Here is a 26,544-nt window from a genome sequence, read left to right as displayed (position 1 = left end):
TTTGCTACGAAGCTGTTTGAATCAATGTTGGGTTTTGACTCTTGATTGCTCTTACCAGCATTAGTTGCTGAGCTTCTTAACATTCATTCTGCCTGCCCGACTTTGACATGGATCTGAAAAGAGCTAAGCTCGCTGCTCGCAAGATTGGACCATTCGAGATTGTGAAAATCTTTTACACGAATGTGGCCAAGCTAAATCTTCCGCGAAGCATGGGTCGTCTGAGCTCCACGTTCAATGTGAACGTGTTGAGTCATTACGTTGAAAACCCGTCGCGGTTTAAGACTTGTCCTATCCCAAAGGCCTCAAGACTGATTATTGACGACGACACTGGCACAACGATGCACATCATCGAGAAGCTTCTTCGCTAGCGTCAATTCAATCGCAAACCTGAATGGCTTGTGAAATGGCACGGATTGCCAGATCACGAAGCAACCTGGGAGCGCGAAAAAGACATCCGCCATGTGTCGCATTGGAAGGTTCTCGTTTCCGACTTCAACAAGCGTCAACGCGAAGTCAAGTCCGGGAGGATGTAACGACGCACCAACGTCACAGCCAGCGATGGCCATGACGTTGGTACCAATGCGTCCTACTTTCTTCTATTTCTTTCCTACTTGTCTTTGCTGACTGCCAACTGTCTTCTTAAGTTGCCAATGAGCGGCCAGGTAGATACACGCCTGACCGGAAGGCAATCACCATGTTTGGACGAGTATTGCCAAACATGGAGCTTCAATGACAGTCATTCTTTTTCATTTGAATTCACTATGGAGATTCTGACCCGGTTCAAATGAACCGCGGTTCACTACTACGCTACGCTACTTCAAGATTCGACTCAAGGACTACTTAAAATCTAGTATAGTGAAATGCATATACTTACATAGGATACCAATGGAATGCTAACAAGCACTTCCTCGTAGCCGACAAACAACTTTCCATTTCAATCTCACTTTCCAATTTACCTTCTTCGAGGCACATCAAGTGCCTCCTACGCCTTACCTTCGAGTCCCCTTCGTTGGACTCTCGCCGCCTTCCTCCGCTTCGCTTCTCGCCACGCGACTCGTTCCTCGTCGCTGTTCCTCTGCGCCGTGCTCTCACCAGTCGTCACACAAGCAGCTTAAATCACTAAGTGTGAATATGTATTCTAACCGTCTGATTTCAGATTCAGAATTCGAGGATATTATAGTTCGTCTGATATAGAGCAGAACTTAGACGAACTTGTTTCTAGTATTCAAGTTCTTCTTTAACCCACGCATCATTTCAAGTTCTGGGGGCAGCTATGGAGAGAACGCTGACCTTAATGTTGCGGAACTAAAAGCAATTATGAAAAATCTCATTGTTCGCGATCGCCCGCAACAAACACAAGCTGCGGTTTGGGCAACTGATCTTGAAAAGTCCATCAAGAAGGTAGATGCTTCGACCCAAACAGAGGGTGGTCGTGTCTGGGCTTATCCATCTAGCAAGAAAAAAAAGACGGTCAAGACCTTTGCAATCTAATGCTTTGATGAATACATTGCCTATAGAGCAGAGCTTAGACGAAGTTAAGGTCTGCGACCTTAACAAAGTTATATCAGGTTATTGAATATTTTGGCCTCTAATTTTTTATACGAGTTTCATGATCAGAAATCTTAGTGCTAGCAGAGGCTAATTGACTTATCAAATCAGTAGGTGACGTTGATAAAGCATTGATTTTTTTCTGCTGTTCCAGTGCAAGTACATGAAGGTAGCAACATATCTTACTATAATCGACGCTGAGCTCAATGCCAGCTAGATCGACGGATGAATCCTCAACTACTAATGATTCATTTGAAAAAAAAGTTAATGACTGCTCCCAGATTATTCTTCAACAAATCTTGAGCTTTGTATCCTATTTGAAGTGGGACAGAACTATCTTGAGATTTGTATCGATATAGCTTTGGCCTGATAGAAAGCATTCCATTCGTTATTAAAGTATTATCAAGCGTATCGAAGAAATTATTTCTTCTTGCATCGGAGGTAGTGTAAACCCCTGCGCTGGCTAAAATAGCCCCCGTCGCTTGGAGAGCTACAGCCACACTAGATACGGGGCCAATCGTTGAAACCAAGCACCGTTTTTTAAAAAGTAAGATACACCGGTTCCAACCGAATCAATAGTTTGACTTACATTGACAGTTACCTGCAATCCTGCGTTAGGCGTTGCTGTGCCAATACCTACTCTTCCAGCATTTGTTCCTCCCAGAATCGTCAATCTTCGAGAATTATTGGTCATGAGAACGAAATCATTATTCGATAACGTTCCAAAATACGCTCCATTGGTGCTAGTAGAATTCGCTCCATTATGCAGCTGTAAACCAAAGTTAACAGGCGACGAAGAATTAGATGATTCGCAGAATATTGGCATATCGTAACTAGTGGTGCCATCATTGAATGCGTTAGAACATTTAATATACATATTCCCACTATTCAATGTTACTGAAGCAGATCCATACGTTCCATTAGTATAAGGCGTCGTTGAGTTAAAAATTAGTCGATTCTGAGAATTCACAGCTGTTAGCAATAGGTTACATCCATATGTAAATGATCCAGTAGAATTGCTATTGGCAACCAAATTTAGCGTATTAGTACTAGTATGGAATTGAGTTCCTTCACTCCCACCCCAGGCCTGTGTTCCTAGAAGGTATCCGTTAAACCACCCAGATTGATAATTCGTTGTGAAACCAACCAATTTATTATTAGCTCGAGTTATTTCTTTGTACTCGGCTGAACTAGTACCGCTCACCCCTGTTTGATCAACTCCTGAATAGTGTTAATAAAGGACTCAATTTTTGTATCGACTGAGTATAACCAAACCGCCGTCGTCGCTATCACGATAAATCGATACCAACTCCTTGTTCGCTGTTCCTCCGTAGAATCGAATGCAGTTTGAGCTGACTGACCCTAAAGGCATAATCCCCATTCCATTAGCGTCTAGTGTCATGGTATTAGAACCTTGAAACGTACCTAAGGTTATGACTTGGTTGTAATTTAATTGCGCCGCAGAAACACTGACCGTAGTGCCGCGTAGTTGAAGAGTTGTTGGGTTGATATTGAGCGTGGTTGCATTCATTTCTTGATTTCCGGATTTAGAAATCGTATCGCACGTCAGTGACGCTGTCACCAATCCGGTTGTTCCGGTAATAGTACCAGTGCATGTGAGATTACGAATTCCATTGAAATCTTTAGTCGGGTTAAGCACCACAGCTTGAGAGGCACCAGCTGCCCCTTCAGTGATGTTAATGTAATAATCTTGACTAAAAGTAGTGCCATTGAATTTCAAGCTTGGAATATTTAATCCTGCTCCGCCCATGTCTAGAGACAGATTTGATAGTATACCAACGGATGTGATATTTGATTGAGCACCAGTCATGATCGTACCGTAATATCCTGATGATGAATTAACAGCCCCAGCAACATCTAGTTCATAGGCTTGGGATTGAGTACCGATGCCGACATTACTCGCTGAATTAATACAAAAGGATGGGGCTAATCCGATAAAACCGATACGAAATAGATTATATGTTGTTGAAGCGTCAGCAGCGTGATAATAACTAATAAATGCTCTATTATAGTTTGCTGCATTTTTACCAAAAACTATATCTAAGGCTTGAGTAGCTAGCATTGATGTTTTCGTGAATGCAATATTTCCACCATCACATGTTAAAGAAGTCAGCGTACCAGCTGATGTAATAGTAGTCTGAGATGGTGTTGCAATAGTACCAATAATTGAAGTTGCTGTTAGGGTAGACAAACCCGTAAGAGATCGTGATGCACCAGTAAATATCAGGTTTCCTCCAATAGTAAGGCCAGATAAAGTTCCTACAGATGTAATGTTTGTTTGAGCAGCTGTTGATAGTGTTCCAGACAATGTGACTGCCGACAAAGACCCCGAAAGTGTTAGCGATACAATTCCACTTGTGATAGATCCGGTGCTGGATAGTACCAGTGCTTTCGAGTTTTGAGCAGTACCACCTGCAATCCCGAGAACGTAGTCCGGAGCTGACGTTATCGAAGACCCATTTACAGTCAAACTGGAGCAGCTGAGAGCTCCTATACCTGTGATATCTTTGTTAGCTCCTGGTACAAGAGCTACTCCTTGCGTTGCTGTGCCAGCCGTGATACCAGTAAGATATGTTAGTCGATAGTCGTTTCTTCCAAGATAAAGTGTCTGAGCGTAATCATAGGTTAGAAAGCTAAGGAAAGAAGAGTCGGTCAATATCTTTAGCGTGGTGTTGTCTATGTTATGCATCAGCTATATCAAGATTGACTTTTTATCTGCGAAAAAAAAATTAATTAGCTAAGTTCGGTTTCGGTGTTAGGTTCCCTTTCGACACTTTCGTTAAGTTCGTCTTTTGGCTTTCGCTTCCTGGAACGAATGTAATCTCTGTTCTTATCGTCGTAGCCTTTCTGGTACGCTAAGCGAGTCTCGCGCGTCTTCAGGTAGTAGCGCTTCTGAGCGGCTCTGATGCGCTCCTTGTGCAGTTGATACTGTTCAGGTGTGTATGTCATTGGACTTTATATTATACTAGAACATATTATTTGTCAGAAATAAAAAGAATTTTATTAATGCAGAATGCCGCAGCAAGAATCAGCTGAAATAACTCAAAGTAGGAATAGATCGAGCAACCTGGCTAGCCACAGCACGCGCCATCTCCAAGTCGGGACCTAACATACTGGCGATGTCATAATATCGTTCGATGCTCTCACGGATCCCACTACTCCCACTAGCCTCGCTGATGGACGGCAGCAACTGGGATAGCTTCTGACGCTTCACAGGTTTGTCAAAGCACGGAAGGCTGACCTCGGCACCTGCACTCGGTGACTGGTCAAGCAGAGTCCTAATTACCGCAAATGCTTCACCTGGCGCGATTAAGGTTGTAGTCTCTCAGGCTGATGACTCCTAAGAGCTCCTATCGACGGCGTTGAAGTCCCTGGTCGCGATATTGTTCTTGCTGGTCGCACGGATATGATTGTGCTGAGTGATATAGCCCAGAAGTTTCCACATTACTTGCCTCATTTGCCTGGAGTGAGGATGTTGATCGAAGTGAAAAAGGTGGTGACAACAGCGTCCGAGTTCCAGGCTTTGTCGGAATTGATTGCATTGGATATCATCGTTACGGAATCAGTGATGGCACTGCTCACGAACTTGACAAACCATTGGCAATTCTTTTGGGTCTCCAGGAAGAGCGACAACCGTGTCATCATGAGCTCTCGGTTCGTAGAACGCGAGTTCGACTCTGGCAGTGAGGACGAAGCCGAGTCCGAGAGCACGCACGATGCTCCTGTGGGCTCTGTGGGAGGGCACATCCCAGTGCCCAGTGAGCACATGGATGACCGCGTGCAGTCGCTCGCTAGTGATCAAGGTGATCACAGTCCCAGGACGTCTGTGTGCTTTAAGAGTCCAGCCGTCAAGGCTAAGGGCACTCCCAAAGTCGGTGGCGATGAGGAAGAGAATCCTCGCAAACGTCTCTCGCTTGCCGAGGGTCTTGCGCGTGCTAAGGCCTCTAAAGCCGAAGGCACCAAGCCCTCAAAGAAGCGTACAGCCTCTAAGTCTCTAGTCCGCGAGTGGAAGGAGACTTAGCACTCCTATCCGAGTATCTTCGACTCAGAGGAGGAGAAGGAGGAAGAAGAGGAGGAGGAGGGTGCTATCTCTGAGCCCCGCGAGGTCTCCAATGACCCCGACCAGCAGCAGGAGGATTTCCGAGCTGCCCAGCGTGTGCGTGGGGGTTCGGTGGTGGCACCCGTCTGCTAGGGAGCTGCCATCAACTTAAGAGGGTATTGGCCTCCCGAGGAGAGCTCTGGGGCTGACCTCTTCTTAGAACTTCTCGTCGCTTCTCGTGGCCTTGTGGGCGGCCACACTTCTAGGTGCATCTACGAACGTGCCATAGTTCAGAAAGAACAGTTGTTCGCTGACAACTTGGAGGCTGCTCGGTGTGTGCTTCTCGCGCCACACCGCATTCCCCTTAAGGACTTCACGACTTGTCGTAAGAAGCCCGAATCCCGGGGTGGTCTCTATCCTCTTTGGGGATACCCCTGGGTTATGCCCGATATATCTGCCACGTGGGGTTCTTGTGCGGACATGTTCTGGGCTTGGGTGGAGTCTCTTAAGTACTCACCCACGGAGTTACGGGAACTCCATGAAGATCTGCTGCTGTCCCGCATCCTGGGCCAGCGTGATCTGCGTGTGAGGTTTGCCCACTTGGTTAGCAAGCGCATGCAGCCAACGGTCATCATGAAGCGTGCGGCTTCCAGCGCTCACGATCAGCGCGGGTACGGAATGTATTCATCGTCCGTACCCCGTTCGGGCAAGAAGCTCCGGACTACTTATGAAGCTACCGCCGCTTCTGTTCCCAGATTGCGACGGCCTTCGGGCAGTCAATCAGGAGCCGTTCAATCGGCTTCCACGAGTTCTTGGAGTGGGCATAACCCCTCCACCTCACGAGGAGCTGTCGCTTACCGCGACGCCGTTGCTCCTGGAGGATCCGCTCGACGTGGAAGTGGACTTCTCCATTCCGGTCAAGCAGGGGCGGAGGTGCCCTCGTACGAGTATGAGTACTCGGCGCCTCCCGAACGCCCCTCTCGTCCGAGTGCTCCGACTGCGGGTCCGACACAGGGCCTTGAGGTTGACCGCCTCCGTCAACGTGTCCTCGTGCTCGAGATTGCACTTGCCCTTGGGACTGGCGGTGATGATGCCGCCCAGCCCGGGAATCAGTGTGAGCTCGCTCGTCTTGCGGGTCGCCTGGACCTGCTGGAGCGTAAGGTCGCGGGCCTGCATCTGCGGGTGGATCGCCGGGCCTCTTTGTCCGATCTGGACGAGGCCTTTCGCATGATCCGACGGATCGAGACTCTGTTGCCACGTCCGGAGCCGCCTGCGGCACACTCCCTGACGTACGCGTATGGTGCGTACTCGGCGTATGGCGCCGGGGTCCGTTCGTGACCGCAGCCTTGCCGCTCCGACCGAGGCTTGGGTGCTTGCTTCGACGCCGTCGTCGACGTCTGTGACCGGCCCTCGCTTCGAGGAGCTGGGTCAAGGTGGGTCTGCGAGTCAGCAACCCCCTGCGGATCAAAGTACCGCTTAAGACGTCCAACATAGAACGTCGGGGCATCGTCATTGACTTTGACAGGTCGATGGTGTACGACGCACCATGTCTGGCCAGGACTGCAAATAATCCGATGAAGCGGTGCGTCAGCTTGTTGCTGCCGACAGAGCTGATAGTGTCAAGAGGTACGTTCCTCGTGTCCAGCAACACTAAGTCCCCCACTTTAAATACACTTAAGTTTCCTCTTCCATGTTTGTCGGAGTACTCCTTTTGTTTATCGTGAGCCGCTGTCATGGCATCGCGAGCCCTGCTAACATCGCTCAGCTTGGTATCCATAAAGGATTCCACTTGTTTCCGCAGCGAAACTGGTCTCACATCCGAGACCTGGGAGGAAAGGGCTTTCCGAGCCTCTCCCCCACTTAGAATAGAGGAGTCAGTGTCTCCTCGAAGAGTGAGAGGCACTCTGGGGTGGCGGAAGCCGTTCAAGTAGAACGGCGTGAGCCCCGTGGACGCGTGCACCGCGTTGTTGAGCGCAAACCCAACAACTGGAAGCTGCGTCGACCACGTACGTGGTGCTGCCGCGCACACACTGCGCAGAGTGTCCTCGAGCACTCTATTAACGCGCTCTGACCGTCTGTCTGCGGATGGTCCGTTCTGGACATCTGCAGACGAGTTCCCAGCAAAGGAAATAGCCTTTTTTAAACACAGCCGTGAGCCGCGAGTCTCGGTCCGAAACAATCGTCTCCGGGAGTCCGTTATAGCGGAACACGCCATCGACGAACGACCTTGCGGTTTGTTCGCCCGTAACAATGACGAGAACCGGAGCAAAATGTACCAGCTTGCTCAGCCGACACACGAACACCAAAATCCCGGTGTTGCCGTGTCCGTCGGCGGGAAGCCCAAAGATGAAGTCAAGACTCAATGACTGCCAACAGTCAGCCGATACGGGCATGCTCTGTAGTGGAGCCGAAGAGTGTCCTGCGGGTTCGACCCGCTGACATATTTCGCATGTCTTAACGTACCGGGCGAACCACTTGTACGTGTAGGCCCACCAGAAAGACTGAAAGACCGACAGAAAGGTCTTCTCGCGGCCCAAGTGGCCGCTGGAGAGCGCGTCGTGCGCCTCCGCAAGGATATCGAACTTCAGATCCTCGTCGTTGGGTACGACCACCCGTGGAGGATCATCGGGCTCCACCCAGTAAAAGAGGAGGCCATCATTCAACTCATATCGGTGGAGCCGTGAGCGCTGTTGCGACGAGAGCCAGTCGGACTTCGCGCTCGTTCCTGCCATAAGGAACTTGACGATAGGCGCGACAACCTCATCGCTCCGATGCGCCATGCGTATCCGATCATATAGATCCGTTGTCACCCGCGTGATGTGGGCCAACTCATAGTCAGGACGCCGACAGAGGGCGTCCGCAAGCACGTTGAGCTTGCCCGGCTTGTACTCGACGCGGAAGTTTTACTCCGCGAAGAAGGACAGCCACATCGCCGTCCTTTGGGAGAGGTGAGGCGAATTGGTCGCCGTCCTCAAGGACGCGTGGTCTGTGTAGATCACAAAGGGCCTAGAGCCCAGAAGGTGAACACGATACTTCACAAGGGCATATTTCATTGCCAGGAGCTCCTTGTCGTGGACAGGGTAGTTCCGCTCGGCGGCTTTGAGCTGCCTGGACTGGAACGAGATGACTCGTTCGTGTCCAGCCGTATCGGCCTACAGCAATGCACATCCGATGGCGTAATCGGAGGCATCGCAGACGACGCTAAACGGCTTCGTCTCGTCCGGCAGGGCCAGGACAGGGGCCTCTTGGAGACTGGCCTTGATGCTGTCAAAAACATCCTGGTGCTCTTGCTTTCAGCGCCAGTCGACGTCCTTCTGAAGGAGGCTCGACAAGGGCTTAGTGAAGCCCGTGTACCCTGCGCTGTACTTGTGAAGGCAGTTGGCCAAGCCCAACCACTTTCGAAGATCCTTCAGGGATCGGGGCGTCGGCCATGCTGCTATGGCCTTGACCTTGTCTGGGTCAGCCCGAACGCCCACGTTGCTTACGAAGCAACCGAGAACTTTAATCTCTGGTGACGCGAAAACGCACTTGTCGATGTTGGCGTAGAGCTTGTTCGCTAGCATTACGTCCTTCACTCGACAAAGGTGTCCTAGATGCACCTCCGTGGCCGTCTTGCCTCCCTCGGTACGGCTATGGACGAATATGTCGTCGAAGTACGTCTGTACGAAGGTACGCAAAGGGCGGAACAGCTGCGTCACCAGGTGATTGAACGTCGCCGGGGTGTTAGACAAGCCCTGCGGCATGACGAGCCACTCCCAAAGAATGCCGCTTGGAGTGCTTACCGCGGTGAGCGGGATGTCACTCTCCCGCATTAGGATCTGGTAGTATCTGTCTACCAAATCCAGCGCACTGTACAGTACGCTCCCGGTCATGCTGTTTAACAACACATCCTTTCGTGGGATTAGAGTTTGGGTTGGCACCGTTGCGCTGTTCAACTTGTTATAAGCGTGAGCCAGACGCCACTTTCCGTTCGGCTTCCGAACGCAGAAAGGCAGCGTCGAGTGCGGGGATTTCGACTCCCGCACCATGCCTGCCTTCGCTTTCGCGGCGAAGAAGGCACCAATGACCTCGCACTGTTCGCGCGGGAGAGGCCATTGCCTCGTGACACAATACTTTGTGCCGTACGACTCGATCCGGTGGGAGTTGGGTCGGTGGGTGTTTGTTCACGACGTCCGCATACTCCGTCACCAAAGGATACACTGGCTCCTTGGGGTTCTTAAAGATCTCAGAACCCAAGCGCGTCTGACGCTGCTTGTTTAGGTCTTCCAGGACGTTCTCGTCCAAGACCGAGGAGGAGTTCAGCTCCTCTCGAGTGATCTCAGGTTTCATGAGCACCATCTCAGCAATCTCTCCAGCTTTGGGTTGGCCAGAAAAGACTCAGCCGTCATTTCCTCGAGGTTCAGTATCTCTGCCACCTCTGGCAACGGTTCCAAGTGGACACCAGATGCCTTGACGGGTACACCGGTCTCGCCATCGAAGATGTGATAGCACGCTTCCACCGGCCTTGTCAAAGGAGCCCGAGCCCTGGACTCCGAGTCGCTTGAAGCGACGTCGATCTGAACGAAGTTCGGATCCGACTTGAGGCGGCGGCGGCGACGTTGACGACGGCGACCGTGACGTGGAGCTTTGCTGCCCACGTCTTGGGATGTCGGCGCTACGGCATCCGAGGCACTCGTGGCCTCGTGTGGCACTGTGCTACCCACACAGGAAGCGTATCCGACGTCTTCCTCTTCAGTTAAGGTCTGGGCGACCGCGTGTGGCACTGTGTTACCCACTCTGAGCACGCTGTTCTCAGTGTTCGTGACAGCTGCAGCTGTCGCGAAACTAAGTTACCCGCCTGTGGACCTAAGTTACCCACCTGGTCAGCGCCTCTTCTGGGCGCCGCCACCATCAAAACATCCTCGGAGTCGTCATATACGTCGACGACTCCCAAGCATCTGCCGGATGCTTTGGTATCCTGGTAGCCCTTGCGGGCGCCCCGGGTCCTGACAGAGGTGGGAACATGACTCACCAACGCTCTGTCGGACTGCGCAGGGCGGCTGGCACCGATTGCCTTGCCTCGCCAGTCAAACCAGGGCTCGTGATTCTCAAGCCAGGGCATGCCCAGGATCATATCATATGGATCCATATCGAGAACAGTGAGCTGTTCGAGGCTGTCAAAGTCTTCAAACTTGACGGCCAGATCCACTTGGACGTTGAGGACAGTGACTTGTATATATACGGCCAGTCGCACTGACACCGTCCCGTTGCCCTTGCATTCTCTCAAATCATCGGGCAACTTGTTGCTGTTGCGAGCAACCGTCTGGCGGCGTGCGAAATTCTTCGACGCCCCAGAATCGATCAAGATTCGAAATGGATGATCGTATCTTCGTACACATCCGTGTACTACGAGCAACCCGCCGCTGCTCTTCGCCGATTCGAGAGTGCGAAGACTCTCAGGGGCTAAGTCCCCGTGGTACGCGCCACCCGCGCACCCATCACGAAGACTTAGTTCTTCCCCGTCGACTCGCGACATGACGGTGAAAAGAACTGGGTCCATTCGAGTGAAAAATAGGTGTTCTGACTTAACAAATCTTCCCTTAATGGGTTCTGTTTTATTCAATGAGAGCAAAATGCTCAGCTGCTTTCAGTCCTGCACCCCGTTTTCGTGCCCTTGCTTGACCCTTTTATAAACTTCCGGATATGATGATTCTAGTTCCAAATGTAACTTAATTTGAATGCTAAAATCAGGTTTATTTGCAAACCTATTTGGTCCACCCCCGCGAAAAGGGGGGCAGTGCTGTAATGCCGTCCGAGCAACACCTTTTCAGAGTTCGTGAACGAAAACATGCTGATTTAATGCCGTCATGCTGTTATTTCATCTTCGTCGCTGCCATTAGACGAAGATGGTGTGTCACCAGCCATAATGTCGGTAGCCTCAACAATCAAGGCGAAAATGGACCGAAATCCACTTGCGGATCCAGACTGCATCGATTTACACCAAAGAATTGTGTGGCTTCATAATTCACAAACGATTCACAGCACCTCGCACTTAGTGGAGTTTCCCACGACCTTTGGCAATATCTTTTTTCTACGGAAAAGATACGCTGGCGGCTCAAATGAGTGGCAAGGAATCCGACGCAGTGCTCGCTTTCCTGTTGGGCTCAATGTCGTCGCTGGATGCACCCGAGCACGGCAATACTGTATCGAGAGATGAGGTCGAGGGTGTAGACGACCTCCCACCTCGGGAGCCCGTGTCCGACAGCGACGTCGAACCTCACACAGCCGTCAGTGCAACAGCGGACGCCAGTAGCAGCAGCGATTTAGACACTATCACATGCGAGGTGACCTCGTGCGAGTCGGAGGATGATGGCAATTCGGCAGACACTCCGCATCCGGAGGCAATCGAGCAGGAGATTTGCATGAAAGATCCGGAATCGAAAAACAGCATGGAAGGCAAGAACGCTCACATCGCCGAGGCGGAGCACGAGGACGACTGCGCTGATCCGAATGTAGATCCAGACGATGGCGTGCAACAAGAAGATAAAAGACCGCCGGAGAGGGAAAAGAAGAGCTCGAAGGCTGTGGTTAAGGGACGTCCAGAGTCGACAGGAAATCGAGCGGTGGCAAAGAGCAAGGGGCGTTTGACGGAGACCAAGAAGAAGCGAAATAATAATGGTGTTCCCACCCAGCAAGAGCTTCTGTTTGTGGGGGGAGTTGCCACGGTGTTAGTTGCGTACCTCCTTGCGTGTGTGTACAGCTTCTTTCACCCTGTAGTGTTCCCCTTATCGAACTACGAGGAACTGTTCTCGGCGTACGATATCTCGAATGTTTCCGTGCACATTGTGAACCCCGTGGGAAACTCAATAATCACGCCACAAGGTGTTTCATTCGAGTGGCAACTTGCCAACTTTCCCACTGAAGCTCTGCATTTGTATGGCGCCGAGGTTTTTCGATACGAATTATTTTTGGACGACGAGGTTTTCACGTCGGAAATAGGGTTTCTTGCACTTGAAAGCGAAGACGACAATACTGAAGTGCTCAATCGCACTGTCGATTCCTCTCCGAAAATTCACACACGACGCGATATTTAAGCTTCATCTCGAAGTTACTATCCCCATTCCTGGGCTAATCGAAGAGCTCACGACATACAAGAAAGATGTCTACGTTCGAAAGCCACCCACTCCCTCTATTGAGGACGAGGTACACCTATCACTAACGTCTCCCTTGGATGGTGCTATCTTCGAACGACATCAGTCTATTGTCCTCGAGTACACCGCCGTGAATGTACAAACTCTCGAGTTGCTGATTGATGACGACATTTACTTGAAGAAAACCCACGTGGACGATGGCAATATGCTGCTGCGTGGACTCGGCGTGGGGCCGCACACACTCGAAGCGAAAGCCGTGAACGACCAGAATAAAGTCACAGCGTCCAGTTTAGTGCATGTAGAGATAATGGAGTCAGCATAGGCGCTATTAACTGTAATTGGATGGAGTTGCGAAGAGACGCAGGAGACGGCGTGTAAGAAGTCTCGTGTCATCATTACTGGCGTCCCCGTTAAGAGCTACAAGCTGCCGCTTGAGTGGGTCAGCGAAAACACGGTCATCATCTACGTCGCGTCCTTCAAGAACGTGGACGATGCCGAGCTGCTTAAGATAAAGGGCGTGCAGTACGTGCCACTGGTGGGTAAGGTCACGGTGGCCATGCTCGAACGCAACCTGCTGCGTCTGTACGAGAACTTCCACTGGAAGCCTAAGAAGGTCTGGCAGTAAGAGTGTGGATGAGGATAGAGAGAACACCTCGCTCACCGCTAAAATGCATAAATCTTCCTCGTTACAGGGAAATTCACAGCGTGTGCAGTACCGTAATACGCTAATTCGCTCGGGATGAGCTTACCGCGACGGAATAGGTACAGCGAGTCAATGTCGGCGCTGTACACGTCAGCGCCGTCATTCGCAAGCATAGCAGCCAATGGGCGGCCGACAATGTATGAGACCTGGACGACGCAGTCTCAGAAACCAGAAGTCTTTTTAGTATTGGTAGTCACTCGCCCGTTAGATACTTGGTTAATATTTTTATTTCTAACGGAGTCCACCAAGGGTGGAGCTCCAGCAATTCCCAATCTGCCAAGTGTGGGGCGAGTAGTGTGTTAACGCTTACTTCTTCCGTCGTACTCACTGTCCAGACATCGTACACGACCTCTGCAAGTGAACGAGTAGGAGACGTTCGCTGTTAGGGTTATGAGCCCAAAATTGGAGTAAACTTCCAGAACTTACGTGAACGCTGACGATGTCGTGGACGCTGCCTTCGATGTCAGACTTACTTGGTACTCCGTCTCCGACCGCGTCGCGACGGATGCTGGCTCTGCAGTGTCAGTAGCGGCTGGACTGGTAGGTCCGTTGGCTGGTGGTGCTGGCGGGATTCCTGTCCTTCAGTCTCCACCGCCGCAGTCTGTTCCTGCGTTGAGCTCACCAACTTCAACACTCATTTTGACTGGAACTCCGGTGGTGAACGCTCCAGCGAGGTCGCACGCTAATGAAGAACAACAACGAAGGATACCATTGCCACCGCCTAACCTAGCGTTGGATGTGAACAAAAACCCACCAAAAATGGCAGGAAGCTTTAACCTCTATCGCGCTCAAGTTATGGCCTATTTACATCGACTTAATGCTTGGGGTCTGATCGATGGATCCGTACAGCGTCCGATTGTAAATGGGGAACTTCAACAGCGCTACGATATGTTGGACTTCTTTGTAAAAGATACGTTGCTTCGAGGTGCTAAAGTTGAAGACGCTGAGCGTATGTGTGATCTTCCAACTGGCAAGGAAATGTTGGAAGATCTGGAAGCACACCATACTAAGCGTGAGTTTTCTAATTACGTGTGGGTATTGAAGCAATTCTTCCACGCAACTTACACTCGTGAGCAGACGATGGATTCTTGGCTTCAGGAAATTCACGATACACGTCGTGCGTTGGCTAATCTGGGTCGAGGTTATCGATGATGATCTCACTGTGGACGTGATTCTCATGGGAGTAGTGCAGACACACAGAGATGTCGTGCGTCAGTTTTCTCGCATCATGGCTCCCGGGTCCCGACCCACTCTGCAGCAAGTCTTGAGCACACTGAAGTCCGAGACCGAGATGGATGAGATCGTCCGCGATGAGGAAAAGGGAAACTCGAAGATCATGCACGTGGCTAAGAAACAGAAAACTGGTGACAAATCTAGTAAACATATTAGCTGGATTAAACCCAGTGGAGCACAATCTCGTGGAGCTAAATCCAGTGAAGGAGGAAGCAAAGCCAATCAAAAGTCTGGTCCTGGTAAACGAAAGAAGGGCAAGTGCTTCTATTGTGATAGAGAAGGCCATCACAAATTTGAGTGTCGTAAGCTCAAATTTGATCTGAAGCACGGCAACGTAGATGCTGAAAAAGCAAAGTGTGGCAACAATTCCGGGGATAGCTCTAGAGGATATGGGGGAAACAAAGGTGGACCTCCTCAGCCGTTACCATTGGGAATGATCGGTCGTGTTGAAAATACTTGTGCTGTGTCAAGTACTGGGTCTACATTATTGTCGACGTTTGATACCTCTAATTCATTGGAGTGGATATCAGACACAGCAGCTATTACGCATACCTGCGCTGACCGGTCACTTATGACACAGTTCCCGCACTACGTGGAGACGAACACGCCACATGAATCGTGGACAGGAGAAGTAACAACGGAACATTTGGTGTCTCAATTGCCTGTATCTTTCCTATCCACACAAGATAGACGTGGCGAAACTGGAGAAGCGCTTGATTGCGTTCTTACTGGAGTTCGTAATGTTGTTGGATGTCACGTTAATCTGCTAAGTGTTAATGCACTTGAAGAGCAAGGCTGGCAATGTGAGTCACAGTATCCTCAGGACGGACCTCCAAGACGGCTATTATGGAAGGGGCCGACAGCAATAGTGTTTGTCAAGAGTCGAGGTTACTATCGCACTCGTTGTTTGTGTAATTCACCTCAAGTAGTTGCATCATTTGTGGCTGGAGGTGAATCGATATTTCGGTGGCATCTTCGCTTTGGTCATGTGAATTTTGCAACATTGCAGCAGCTCCATCGTGATCAGATGGTTTCAGGCATGACGATGTCTCCTAGTGAGCGCACTAGAGATGCGATGGATTGCCTAAGCTGTACATTAGCAAAATCGCGAAGAATGTCATACAAGAATGTGTCTCCATGTCGATCAATAAGGTGTTGTGAAAAACTGATGACCGATGTCTGTCACTATGGTGAGGTTTCGGTTGCTGGAAACGTGATGTTTCAGCTCGTGGAGGATGAATACTCACGATACCTATGGGGCTTCTTACTCCGTCAAAAGTCTCAATGTACAGACAACTTGAAGACGTTGATCTTACAGCTGAAGCAATGTGAGCGACCTGTCAGATTCCTGGGGTCTGATCAAGGAACTGAGTTTGTAAATCAAAAGCTACAACAAGTCCTCCGAGACAATGGAGTTCGTCCGCTGTATACAAATACGTATACACCCGAAGAAAACAGTCTCGTCGAAAAGATGAATGGTGTAGTACTGCGATCTGTTCGCGCTCTCCTCGTAACCAGTGGACTTCCAACAAAACTATGGGGAGAGGCATTCAAGTTTGTGGTAGCGATACGCAACTTCTCACCATCCAAAGCCATAAAAGGCAGTACACCTTACGAGTTATTTGAAGGTCGTGTACCTGATGTATCTGGTCTACGTGTGTGGGGCTCTGCTGCAACGTACTTCGTCCCTAAGCAAAGACGGAAAGGTAAACAAGATACGACAGCGAAAGAGGCATTGTTTCTAGGATATCCTAAATCCACGACTGGATATCGTGTCCTCGATCTTGTTACCGGACACATTGTGGAGTCTCGTGACGTAAAGTTTCGCGAACAGTGGACAGTGGCGGCTGACTATGTGGATCAGTTGCCTGACAAGTTCTGCGCGAAGAAGCCTGGTGTGGTGCTACCTGTTTCAATCCCGTATGTAAGACTTCCTCTTCATGACTACTCGAGCTCCTGTAGCAGCGATGAAACTGCACTGGCATTGCATAGCTCCGATGAAGTCGGTCCTATGGATGCTAAGGTTGGAGGCGATGTAGTGGAAGAGACGAAAGTTAGAAGAGCGGGGGAGCTTGAGTTTGATAATATCAACTCAGGTCCAACAAAACGCAGACGAACAGGGGAGCTGGCCCAGACTTATGATACTCCAAATTGTGACTCCACTTCTATAATTCGTGTCGATGGACATGAGAATGATACGAGATGCACAAAACACGTTGAAAAGAAGCGACAACCGGGTTTGGTTGAAGTTAAGCGACGTCAGAAAACACACACCAAAGACCCAATTGTTACACTTCGCAGATCAACACCTACACGTCGTCCAAACGTAAGGCTACATGGCTATTCGCTTGCCAATTACTTCATCTCAACTACGGACAAGCTGCCCAAGTCAGTTCGTGCAGCGCTTGCAGGTCCTGATGGTGATAAGTGGTGGCAAGCTTTGCAAACAGAATTCTCTGACATACAAGCGAATCATACGTGGATTTTAGTGAACCATCCGTCGGACACTAAGATCATGACCAGTCGCTGGGTGTTTGTCATTAAAAGGAATCAAAACGGAGAAATTGTACGCTACAAAGCTCGACTTACTCTCCGGGGTTTCGAGCAAGTGTTTGGTTCAGACTATTGGGAAGTATACTCTCCAGTTGTGAGCATGGAGGCAATCCGTGTTGTCATTGTGCTCGCATTCTACTATGACCTGGAACTTCGCCAAATTGACTTCACTACGGCATTTCTAATCGGTGAGATGGATGTCGACGTGTATATGGAGCAACCAGAGTTGTTCGACGATGGCACTGGACGTGTGTGCTTGTTGAAGAAGAGCTTATATGGCTTAAAGCAAGCTCCTCCGATCTGGAACGCAACTTTGAAGAGATATCTAGTGAAGCTTGGTTTCAAATCCAGCATAATTGCAGATGGCGTTTACGTCAAGTGGGTCGACGACTCTCCTATCTTCCTTACAGTCTACGTTGATGATGTCGTTATTGCGGCTAAAAATGAGAGTATCACGTGGCTAATTTCACAGTTGAAGAGTGAATTGAAGCTAAAGGATTTGGGGGAGATCAACCTCTTGCTGGCCATGAATGTAAAAGTGGAGCCGACACGAGTCACGTTGTCACAAGAATCGTACATTCAACACATTGTGGAAAAATATGGCGATCACACTGCTCGTGTGGTCCGTACTTCAATGGACCCAAAAGCAAAACCTATGAGACCCAGCAAACCCTACGGACCTGACGTAAACAGAAGTGATCTACCATTTCGTCAAATTGTTGGTTCCCTACAGTATTTGGTGCGTTGTACGCGACCCGATATCGCGAACGCGGTTCGTGTCTTGAGCAAGTTTCTTGACTGTTATACAGAGGAGCATTTTGGACTGGCTCAACGCGCTCTTACGTATTTGAAGGGGACTAGTTCCTATGGATTGGTGCTACCAAACGTTTCTGCAAAGGGCAATCTTTCTATCGCTGGATATGCTGATGCTGACCTCGGCAATGATATGGACACTCGTCGATCTGTTACTGGCCAAGTTGTAACACTTGGTGGATGTGTTGTAGCATACCAACGTAAGCTACAGCCCAGTGCAGTTAAAGATACATGCAGTGCTGAGCTCACAGCAGCCAGCTGCTGTGCAGATCGAATTCGATGGCTACAAAACTTGTTAGCCGAACTACAAGTTCCTGTCGAGCTTCCAGCTCTTCTCTGGACGGACAATGCTGCAGCTGTTCCGGTCATGACACATTCCAGCGGACATCACAAGATCAAGTGTCTAGATCTGGTGATATACAAGGTTATTGACTATGTCGATGCTGGTTACAATTGTGGTAAAACACATGCCGTCTAAGGTCATGCCTGCTGATGCCTTAACCAAGCCATTGGGTAAGGGCAAGTTTCGCCAACATCGAAAGTAGCTTGGTGTCGAATGCCTGTGTACTCAAGTTGATGGGGATACAGATGAAGAACCAGAACAACAATCCGACCCAGATGACGCGCAAACAAGCTAAGGAAGACTTCCAGTTTCAGGGGTATGAGACCTGGACGACGCAGTCTCAGAAACCAGAAGTCTTTTTAGTATTGGTAGTCACTCGCCCGTTAGATACTTGGTTGATATTTTTATTTCTAACGGAGTCCACCAAGGGTGGAGCTCCAGCAATTCCCAATCTGCCAAGTGTGGGGCGAGTAGTGTGTTAACGCTTACTTCTTCCGTCGTACTCACTGTCCAGACATCGTACACGACCTCTGCAAGTGAGCGAGTAGGAGACGTTCGCTGTTACAATGTCACTACGGTTAACAACCGTGATGTTAACACCTGACAAGTGGTCGCCAGTAGGCTTGGTCTTGTCATAAACGCCAAGGTGTTCGAGGATCTTGACAATTGCCAAAGGTGTGCAAGGCAGCACGCACTTTTGCGTCTTCTCGTCGTCTACGTAGCGGATGTTACGGTACAAGTTGCCACGGTAGAATTGGCACAGTCCTTCCACGTCCTTCTTAATGCTGATGCTGTCGCGCAAAAACTCGTCCATGGTGCCACCGAAGAAGCTCGGGAAGGCGCCGAAGCACGGGTAGTACACGAGAATACCGTGCACACCCGAGTCTTTGTTGGCCTTCTCCAAAGCCTCCAGCAGCTCGTCCTTGGGCACTTCGCGCAGCTCGTAGCGGATGCCGTCGCGTGCACAGGCCTTGCCCGTCCCTCGGCGTACTTCTTGGCGGCCGGGTCGCCGTGAGCCAGCAAACCCACGAGCTTGGGACCCACGCCACCCATGTCCTGCTCAATGTACTGGCGCACGGCCAAGCTGAAGGGCTCGGCGATGGTCGCAGCGTTCATTTTCGCACCGGCGGCGTCGGTCATCTTGATGTTTGTGGTAGACGTCGGTTTGACGGATGGCTGGCTGACCATTAAACGAAAACCGTTTGGTAAGAGCTCGATTTTTTAACGCTTTCGAAAAAAGGCCTCAATTAATATTTGATCATATTAGAAAGCCAAAAAAATTAAGAGTCGTTGTTTTTTCAAAAAGAAACGCTTTGTTTAACACCTTTGGAATTCCTTTTTATTTTTTATCGCAATGATTTGATAAAATGTCATTGGAAAAAGTGATTCGAAATCAAAGTGCTTTTAGAAAAACAGAAAGTTTTTTTCTCAGGGTGGCTCTTAGCCACTGCCACGTGTGCCATACCATGGCACTAGAGATTGAGCCATGGCATGGCGTGGTTACGAATAGACCTGCCACTGTGCCATCATGAAAACTATTTTTAAAATATACATTAATGCAAATAAAAGTAGCATGGCACATGGCAATTGCCCCTTGCCATGACACTTGCGAATGTCCGTGGCACTTCCTGTCATTTTATTTACTTTAAACGCTAGCCCTAGCAAGCGCTCATCCAATCGGATCACAGCATTTTGTGCCATGGCGTGGTTAAGAGCGACCCTCAGTTAAGCGAGCACTTTTCAACGTCAGACTTAAAAGCGACATATAAGCTCCTATTGCTTTTTTTTAAGATACCGTTTTCGAAAGCGCTTTTTTGTAGAGTACTTGAATTAGCTCCCCAAAAAAGCACAACAACATTTTTTAGGTGCTACAGGGCCAAAGCAGCGCATGTTTAAAAAGTATAAATTAAAGCAGTATGTAAGCGGGCACTCGCTGTTAAGGTCGAGTTGATTCAGACTCCTTGCGCTGATGATACCGTCGTCGCGCAGTGAAACAGTACCAGTACCCAACACGAGCTAAGCCAAATTAGTGGCGGGGCAGCGAATCGAGCGCCTTGTTTTTGCTGACTGGGCTTATGTCTCCAGCCCATTTCTTTAATTAAACATAATTTTGACGTTAGTCCAGCCGATTTGTCAGTGGTGCAGTTTATCGTACCGGAACGATGGGACTGAGGTTGGTCTCCCAGCTAACAACGCTGTGTACAGCGGGGACCATAAAGCCGAACACAAGCACGAATGCACTCGTGATGTGGCCTATCACGGCATCCCCGAGCTCCATAGGTGTGTGTGGTCTGTACAGCATTCTCTTGAAGTAGTGTTCTTCTCTTCGGAGTCTTGTTGGTCTTGGCGGGAATTGGTAACTGAGTCTGAAGACGGCAGCTTTGTGAATTAGTACACGTCGACCTTCTGGATCGCGGCGTTCTTTTGCGTCCCGTAGCATAGAGACTGCATTGCGGGACGCTCGACTGTGTCTCAGCTACGGACATCAACTTCAGCTTACGTGGAAAACTGTGAGGTCACTTTTGAACTTCAAGCAAACGCGTCTCTCCAGACGCATCGTTTTCTCGTCGTCACGACAGAAGTGTCGTGTACGGGGTAATAATACCTGGTGGTGGTGTGTACACTGTATATGTAGCGTGTGGTGTATCGCCATAGAGTAGATCTAATGCGACACAATGTTTCTCCTTGTTATCGACGAGATGCGTCCGAATTTTCATAATTGAAGTTGTCGCTTTTGTAATTATTAGCGCTATATTCTACAAAATAAACATGAGATAAAAGGTGAAAAGCGTTGACGAAACAGAATGCAATAAACTTGATCGCGGATTGCCACCATTCGCGGGACCACGGAAGGGCAACATGCTGCACACGTCACTGTGTCAGGCGTTTCGTCGTCGGCAACGCCTACTGTATCGGAGATAGCTCCAGGACCGGTCAGTTGACGGCGATTGACTTTTTAGCCTGGATCGCTCGACCTAAAGAGCCTTTATGAAAAAGCGAGAGTCATACGACATACTTCCCGAGGTGTACCAGTTGGCACGACTCCGACGTGGCACTTGTTTCAACGCGCTTCAAAATGGTCGCCGTCGTCACCTGTTCGCTTCGCGTCCGACGACACGATGGCCCACCGAGACGGCACTACCAACGCAAAAAACGAATTCCCATATTTTGTTGAAGAAGGTTTTTTTTGAAGCATCGCAGCAACAGTCACAACTTAAAGCGATGATGACGCAATGTGTTGCTAAATGAACGATCTTCTTGAGATCTACAAAAGAGGCTATTGGCGAGTGGGTTTTTCGCAGGCTGAAGTTGACGCTAATCATTTCTATGCTGCTATAATAATTACACATGCTCATCACGAATGGTGGTCAATGAAATGGGTGCCTTTGAGACTCAGCTACCAATTTGCGTCATCCAGACCAAGACCAACAAAACTTGAGAGAAAAGCATAAGAGAATGATGTACAAGCCACACACACCCATGGAGCTCGGCGACGCCGTGCTGGGTCAGATCACCCTGGCGCTTGTGTTTGTGTTCGACCACATGATTCCCGCAGTGCACAAAATCGTCAGCTGGGATACAGACGACGTTGATCTGGGCCCGATCATCCCGGTATGAAGATCATCTAGTGAATCAATAACGCGGATGCGATATTCTAAGATGTTTTTGCAGAAATGGAGTGGCACTATTTGGCCGATCACAAGCAAGAGCATGATGCCCACGACGACCGAAAAGGCCTAGCTATTGAGTCGCTACTGCTGTTGCGCAGCAACCTTCAACTTCCTACCCCGATTGTGGCGAGCAGTGCAAACTAGTTATAACGGTTGCATACTCTTTTTTAAATTATGAACAGGAAACATGCTTCTTAAAGTATCCAATCACTAATATCGGTACTACTTTGTAATACGTACAGTACGGTATCACAGTACAGTTCGGCAGCATGTGCGTCAATTACACACATGGCTGTACTGACAAAGTTGTGCGGCTACAGAAGGCCAAACACTTGTATAAGCAACCAGAGTGTACAAATCTTTTAACCAGGCCAAACGATTACTCATTCCGAGAGAGCGCCATCGCTGTAGTAATTCCGAATTCAGTTTTTTGGGCCCCGCAGAATCGCCTGAATTTTTCAATATCTGGAAACTCGGCATCAGGCATTTCCCACGAAAACGTTAGTAGTATGACATGGAACATGACGCCGGCAGTTTTTTTTACTTTCCGTAATTTACCTGCGAGACCAGGCAGCTGCTATTTTGACGACGCAACCTTGAGAGCGAAAGCAACGTCTTTTCGATCTTAGGGTAATTTTAGAACCGCCCAACCGGTGAGAGCTATAAGACGTTGATTTGACGACGCCCACCTTATAGCGAGCCACGTCTATTTGGGCTGAACTATCCCAGCTCGGGATATAAGCTTAAGGCGATCACTGCATTCAAGATTTTCGTCTACCATCGCGACCATGCTCTTGGGGATAGCGACGCTGTTATTCCTAAGATTATCCGCGAAAACAAGCATGTAATCATTTTCCCTACGACCAACAACAAGTGCGCCTTCCACTGTTTCGCCTGGCATACATTCCAGAGCCCTAAGAAGGATCCTCGCAGAATTCAGGCTCAGGTGAAGGAGGTATTCAAGCGCTACTGCTCTTTCAAGAGGGTGAAGTATACGTTGAGTCCATTTAGAAGTTTCAAGCCTATTGACCTACTACAGCTCGATGAGGTTGAGGACTGCTTCCAACTCGGTATTAGCGTATATAGCATGGATGTAGCTTCCGGAAATGTAGAATGCATTCGTAGATCGGACAAGGGTATGAAGCTATGGATATTTTATCGCTCGAGAATCATGCTCTTTACATCAAGAACATTGACATGCTTCAGGCTAAGTATCAATGCCCTAAGTGTGAAGTGGTTTTCGTCAGCGCTGAAAAAGTAAAAAATCACAAAAAGAATCAATGTGAGCTCGTGAATATCGAAAGCTTCCCAGCTGAGCCAACTATCTACAAACCAGCTCAGAACGTAATACGATCACTGCTTACGAAGTATTCAATCAGGAATACTGACCAGTACATCGATCACTTCATCGTTTATGACTTTGAGGCCATTCTTAAGCCTACCGCGACTCAACACGGGGAGAATACTGTCTTCACGAACGAACACATTCCTGTGTCGGTATCAGTAGCTGATAGTTTAGCTGAGGGGGTGCGTTGCTTTGTAAATGACGATCCAAAGATGCTACTTACCGAAATGTTCAATTACATTGGTGATGTATCGGCTAAGATTCAGCAGTACAATGTCAATAAATATATGTCGCTTCTACAAAAAATCATCAATGCACATGGTCTGACAGGTATGGAAGTCCCAGGCGCTAATTCTGATAAAAAGTACAAGATGTCTGATGTGGAGAGTTGGATTGAAGAGGAGGGAAAGTATGCCAGCTTCTTTGACTTTCACCGCAGTCTTGGTTTTGGTAAGCAAAGGTCTGATTATGGGAAGCTGAAACAGCAGCTTGACCAGGTACCAGTATTCGGCTTTAATTCTGGTCGATATGATATTAACTTGATTAAGAAAGATTTGTTTGCCGTAATTGGTACCGACAACGTCAAATCTGTCATCAAGAACCCCAGCTACATATGCATTGCTACATCGGACATGAAAATGCTTGATATCACTAACTATGTACCAGCTGGTACCAGCTACGACAAGTATCTTACAGCATATCTCGGTGGCTGCAAATGCGATGACAAAATTAGATGTGTCTGTGGTCTTGGTAAGGGTCTTTTCCCTTACGAGTACATCACCGCGTTCAATGTTCTAAAGCAGACTACTATCCCACCTAAGTCAGCTTTTGATAGTAAGCTCCGTGGAACGAGCATCACGAGCGATGACTACGAACGAGTGAAGTTCGTGTGGGATTACCACGAGATGAAATCGATCAAAGACCTACTGATCTGGTACAATAATCTCGACGTAGTCCCTTTCACCAAAGCTATTAAGGCTCAGCGAGAGCTATTTAAGCGCTTCGATCTGGATATGTTTGCGGATGGAGTGTCCCTACCTGGTCTTTCAGAGAAGGTTATGTACAGACCTGCTTCAATAATCTCCAATATCCGGATAAGAAACCTGCTAACGCATTCCGATTTCCAGCGAAGCGCATGGCTGGCTACAGGAGTCAGGTTGCTAAGGTAAAACGAAAATTTGGTATGACGCTCGAGCACGTGAATACATTGCTGCAAAAGCAAAAGTATCTGTGTGGTCTATGCTATTGTCAGCTGACTGCTGATACCGCTTCCGCTGATAGAATCAATAACAATCTTGGGCACCCTGATGGGAATATCTTGATCAGCTGCATTTCATGCAACACCGCTCGAAAAGATATGTCTCTTAGGGGGTTCAGATACAAGAAACTGCTTGATTTTAACGCAGACAGATTGGTGTTTTCGATTGACAAGGAGGAATCTGAGATTTACGGGAAAATGAAAGCTAACATTGCTGGTGGATCATCAATTATATTCAACAGGTATGCTAAGCGAAACGAGACGAAGATTCGTAGAGGTAAGATCTGCAAGAAAATTATCGGATACGACGCTAACGCTCTATACCTATGGGCCCTTGGTAATGAGATGCCATGCGGTCGATTGACTACGGTTGAAGCGCATGATGGTATCATCGATGACATCAAAGCATACAAAGTATTCGGCTTTCTTGAATGTGATATCCGAACACCAGAATACCTTAAACAGTACTTTCGTGAGATGACTCCAATTTTCAAGAATGTACTGATCGACTGTACGAATGAGAGCGTCATTGGTAAGCACATGTTCGAACACAATGAGGCGCGCAAGCAAAGCCGAGCAAAACCAGCTCGCAAGTTGATTGGTAGCTACTTTGGTGAAAAGATTCTCAGATACGCATCTTTGCTGAAGTAGTATCTCTCTCATGGTTTGGAGATCACCAAGATTTACAGCTTCATAAAAGCGAGCTCCCATAAAGCTTTTGCTCCATTTATGGAGGCTGTATCAAACGCCCGGCGAGAGGGTGATGTTGATAAGTCGAAGGCTATGATTGCCGAGATGGTGAAACTGGTAGGCAACAGTGCTTTTGGTCGATCTGGCATGGCTATGAGCAAGCACAAAGAGGTTAAGTATGAGTCGAGTGACAAAGCTATTAAGAACAAGATCGAACACTTTACGCTCCATGGTCTCGAGGAGCTTAATGATGCGTGTGAGATCACGATGGAAGAAGCGCCGACTCAATAATAAGAACCTAATCCATTTGTCGATTGCTATCTATCAGCTTGCTAAGCTACGCATGCTTCAGTTTTACTATGACTGCATAAGTTTCTACTTCGATCGCTCTGACTTCCAGTATCAGGAGATGGACACTGATTCGGCTTATATCGCTTTCAGCTGTGATAATCCATTTCAAGACTGTATTAAGCCTGGGCTACGAACATACTTCAAGGAGCGTATATACGATTGGTTTCCACGTGACTACAACACTGAGGTAGCTAAGTTTGATCGCCGTACGACTGGTTTGTTCAAAGATGAATGGTCAGGTGATGCTATGGTCTCACTATCGAGTAAGAACTATATTTGCTACCTACCCGATGAGACATACAAAGTAAAGGTTTCAGCGAAGGGTATTCAACAGGGAAGTGGTCGAAACAATGGTGTTCTTAATTCTGATGGGTTTGAGACTGTCGTACGGGATCGCATCATGCTACAAGGTACAAACAAGGGGTTCAGACTATCGAAAGAAGCCAAGTCTATCATCACCTATACTCAAACCAAAACAGCGCTTAACTAGTACTATGACAAACGTCAAGTACTTGATGATGGTATCACGACTGAACCACTTGTAATTTAAGCAGCTAGCCACTGGGATTTTTTTTAATGTAAATATAGATCATGGACGCGCTATTAAAGAAACTCTACTATGACCCAAAAACCGGTTTTATAGGAGCTCAAGCTCTGTATCAGAAAGCAAAGGAGTTGAATCCTAAGATAACTTTCAAAATAGTAAAGGATTGGTATGGGAGTCAGCCCGATATTCAACGATTTCAGGAGCAAAAGAAGAGATTCAATGGTTTCAAAATAGCTTCGCATAACCCCAACTCGTGGCAAATTGATCTTGCGTTTTGGGAGAAGCGGCCAATTTTGACT

At 48.5% G+C, this 26,544-nt stretch overlaps 2 protein-coding genes across 2 annotated transcripts; both read right to left on the bottom strand.

The window, feature by feature from the left end:
- Positions 1-4,238: 4,238 nt before the first annotated feature.
- On the bottom strand, positions 4,239-4,907 carry PITG_14348 (uncharacterized protein; the record flags this gene model as incomplete). The annotated part of the gene is made up of 1 exon (XM_002898779.1): positions 4,239-4,907. The coding sequence occupies one exon, from the start codon at positions 4,516-4,518 to the stop codon at positions 4,303-4,305; it is 216 nt and encodes a 71-aa protein (XP_002898825.1).
- Positions 4,908-18,537: 13,630 nt separating this feature from the next.
- PITG_14346 (methylenetetrahydrofolate dehydrogenase [NAD+], putative) lies at positions 18,538-19,571 on the bottom strand (the record flags this gene model as incomplete). Its single annotated transcript, XM_002898778.1, has 3 exons — positions 18,538-18,674; positions 18,891-19,376; positions 19,409-19,571. 3 exons carry the CDS (start codon positions 19,569-19,571, stop codon positions 18,538-18,540), a joined length of 786 nt encoding a protein of 261 aa, XP_002898824.1.
- Positions 19,572-26,544: the final 6,973 nt, after the last annotated feature.

This window comes from Phytophthora infestans, genomic scaffold (genome assembly GCF_000142945.1).
Source record: "Phytophthora infestans T30-4 supercont1.34 genomic scaffold, whole genome shotgun sequence".
Taxonomy (NCBI): Eukaryota; Oomycota; class Peronosporomycetes; order Peronosporales; family Peronosporaceae; genus Phytophthora; species Phytophthora infestans.
This window is presented reverse-complemented; position numbering and strand designations above follow the sequence as displayed.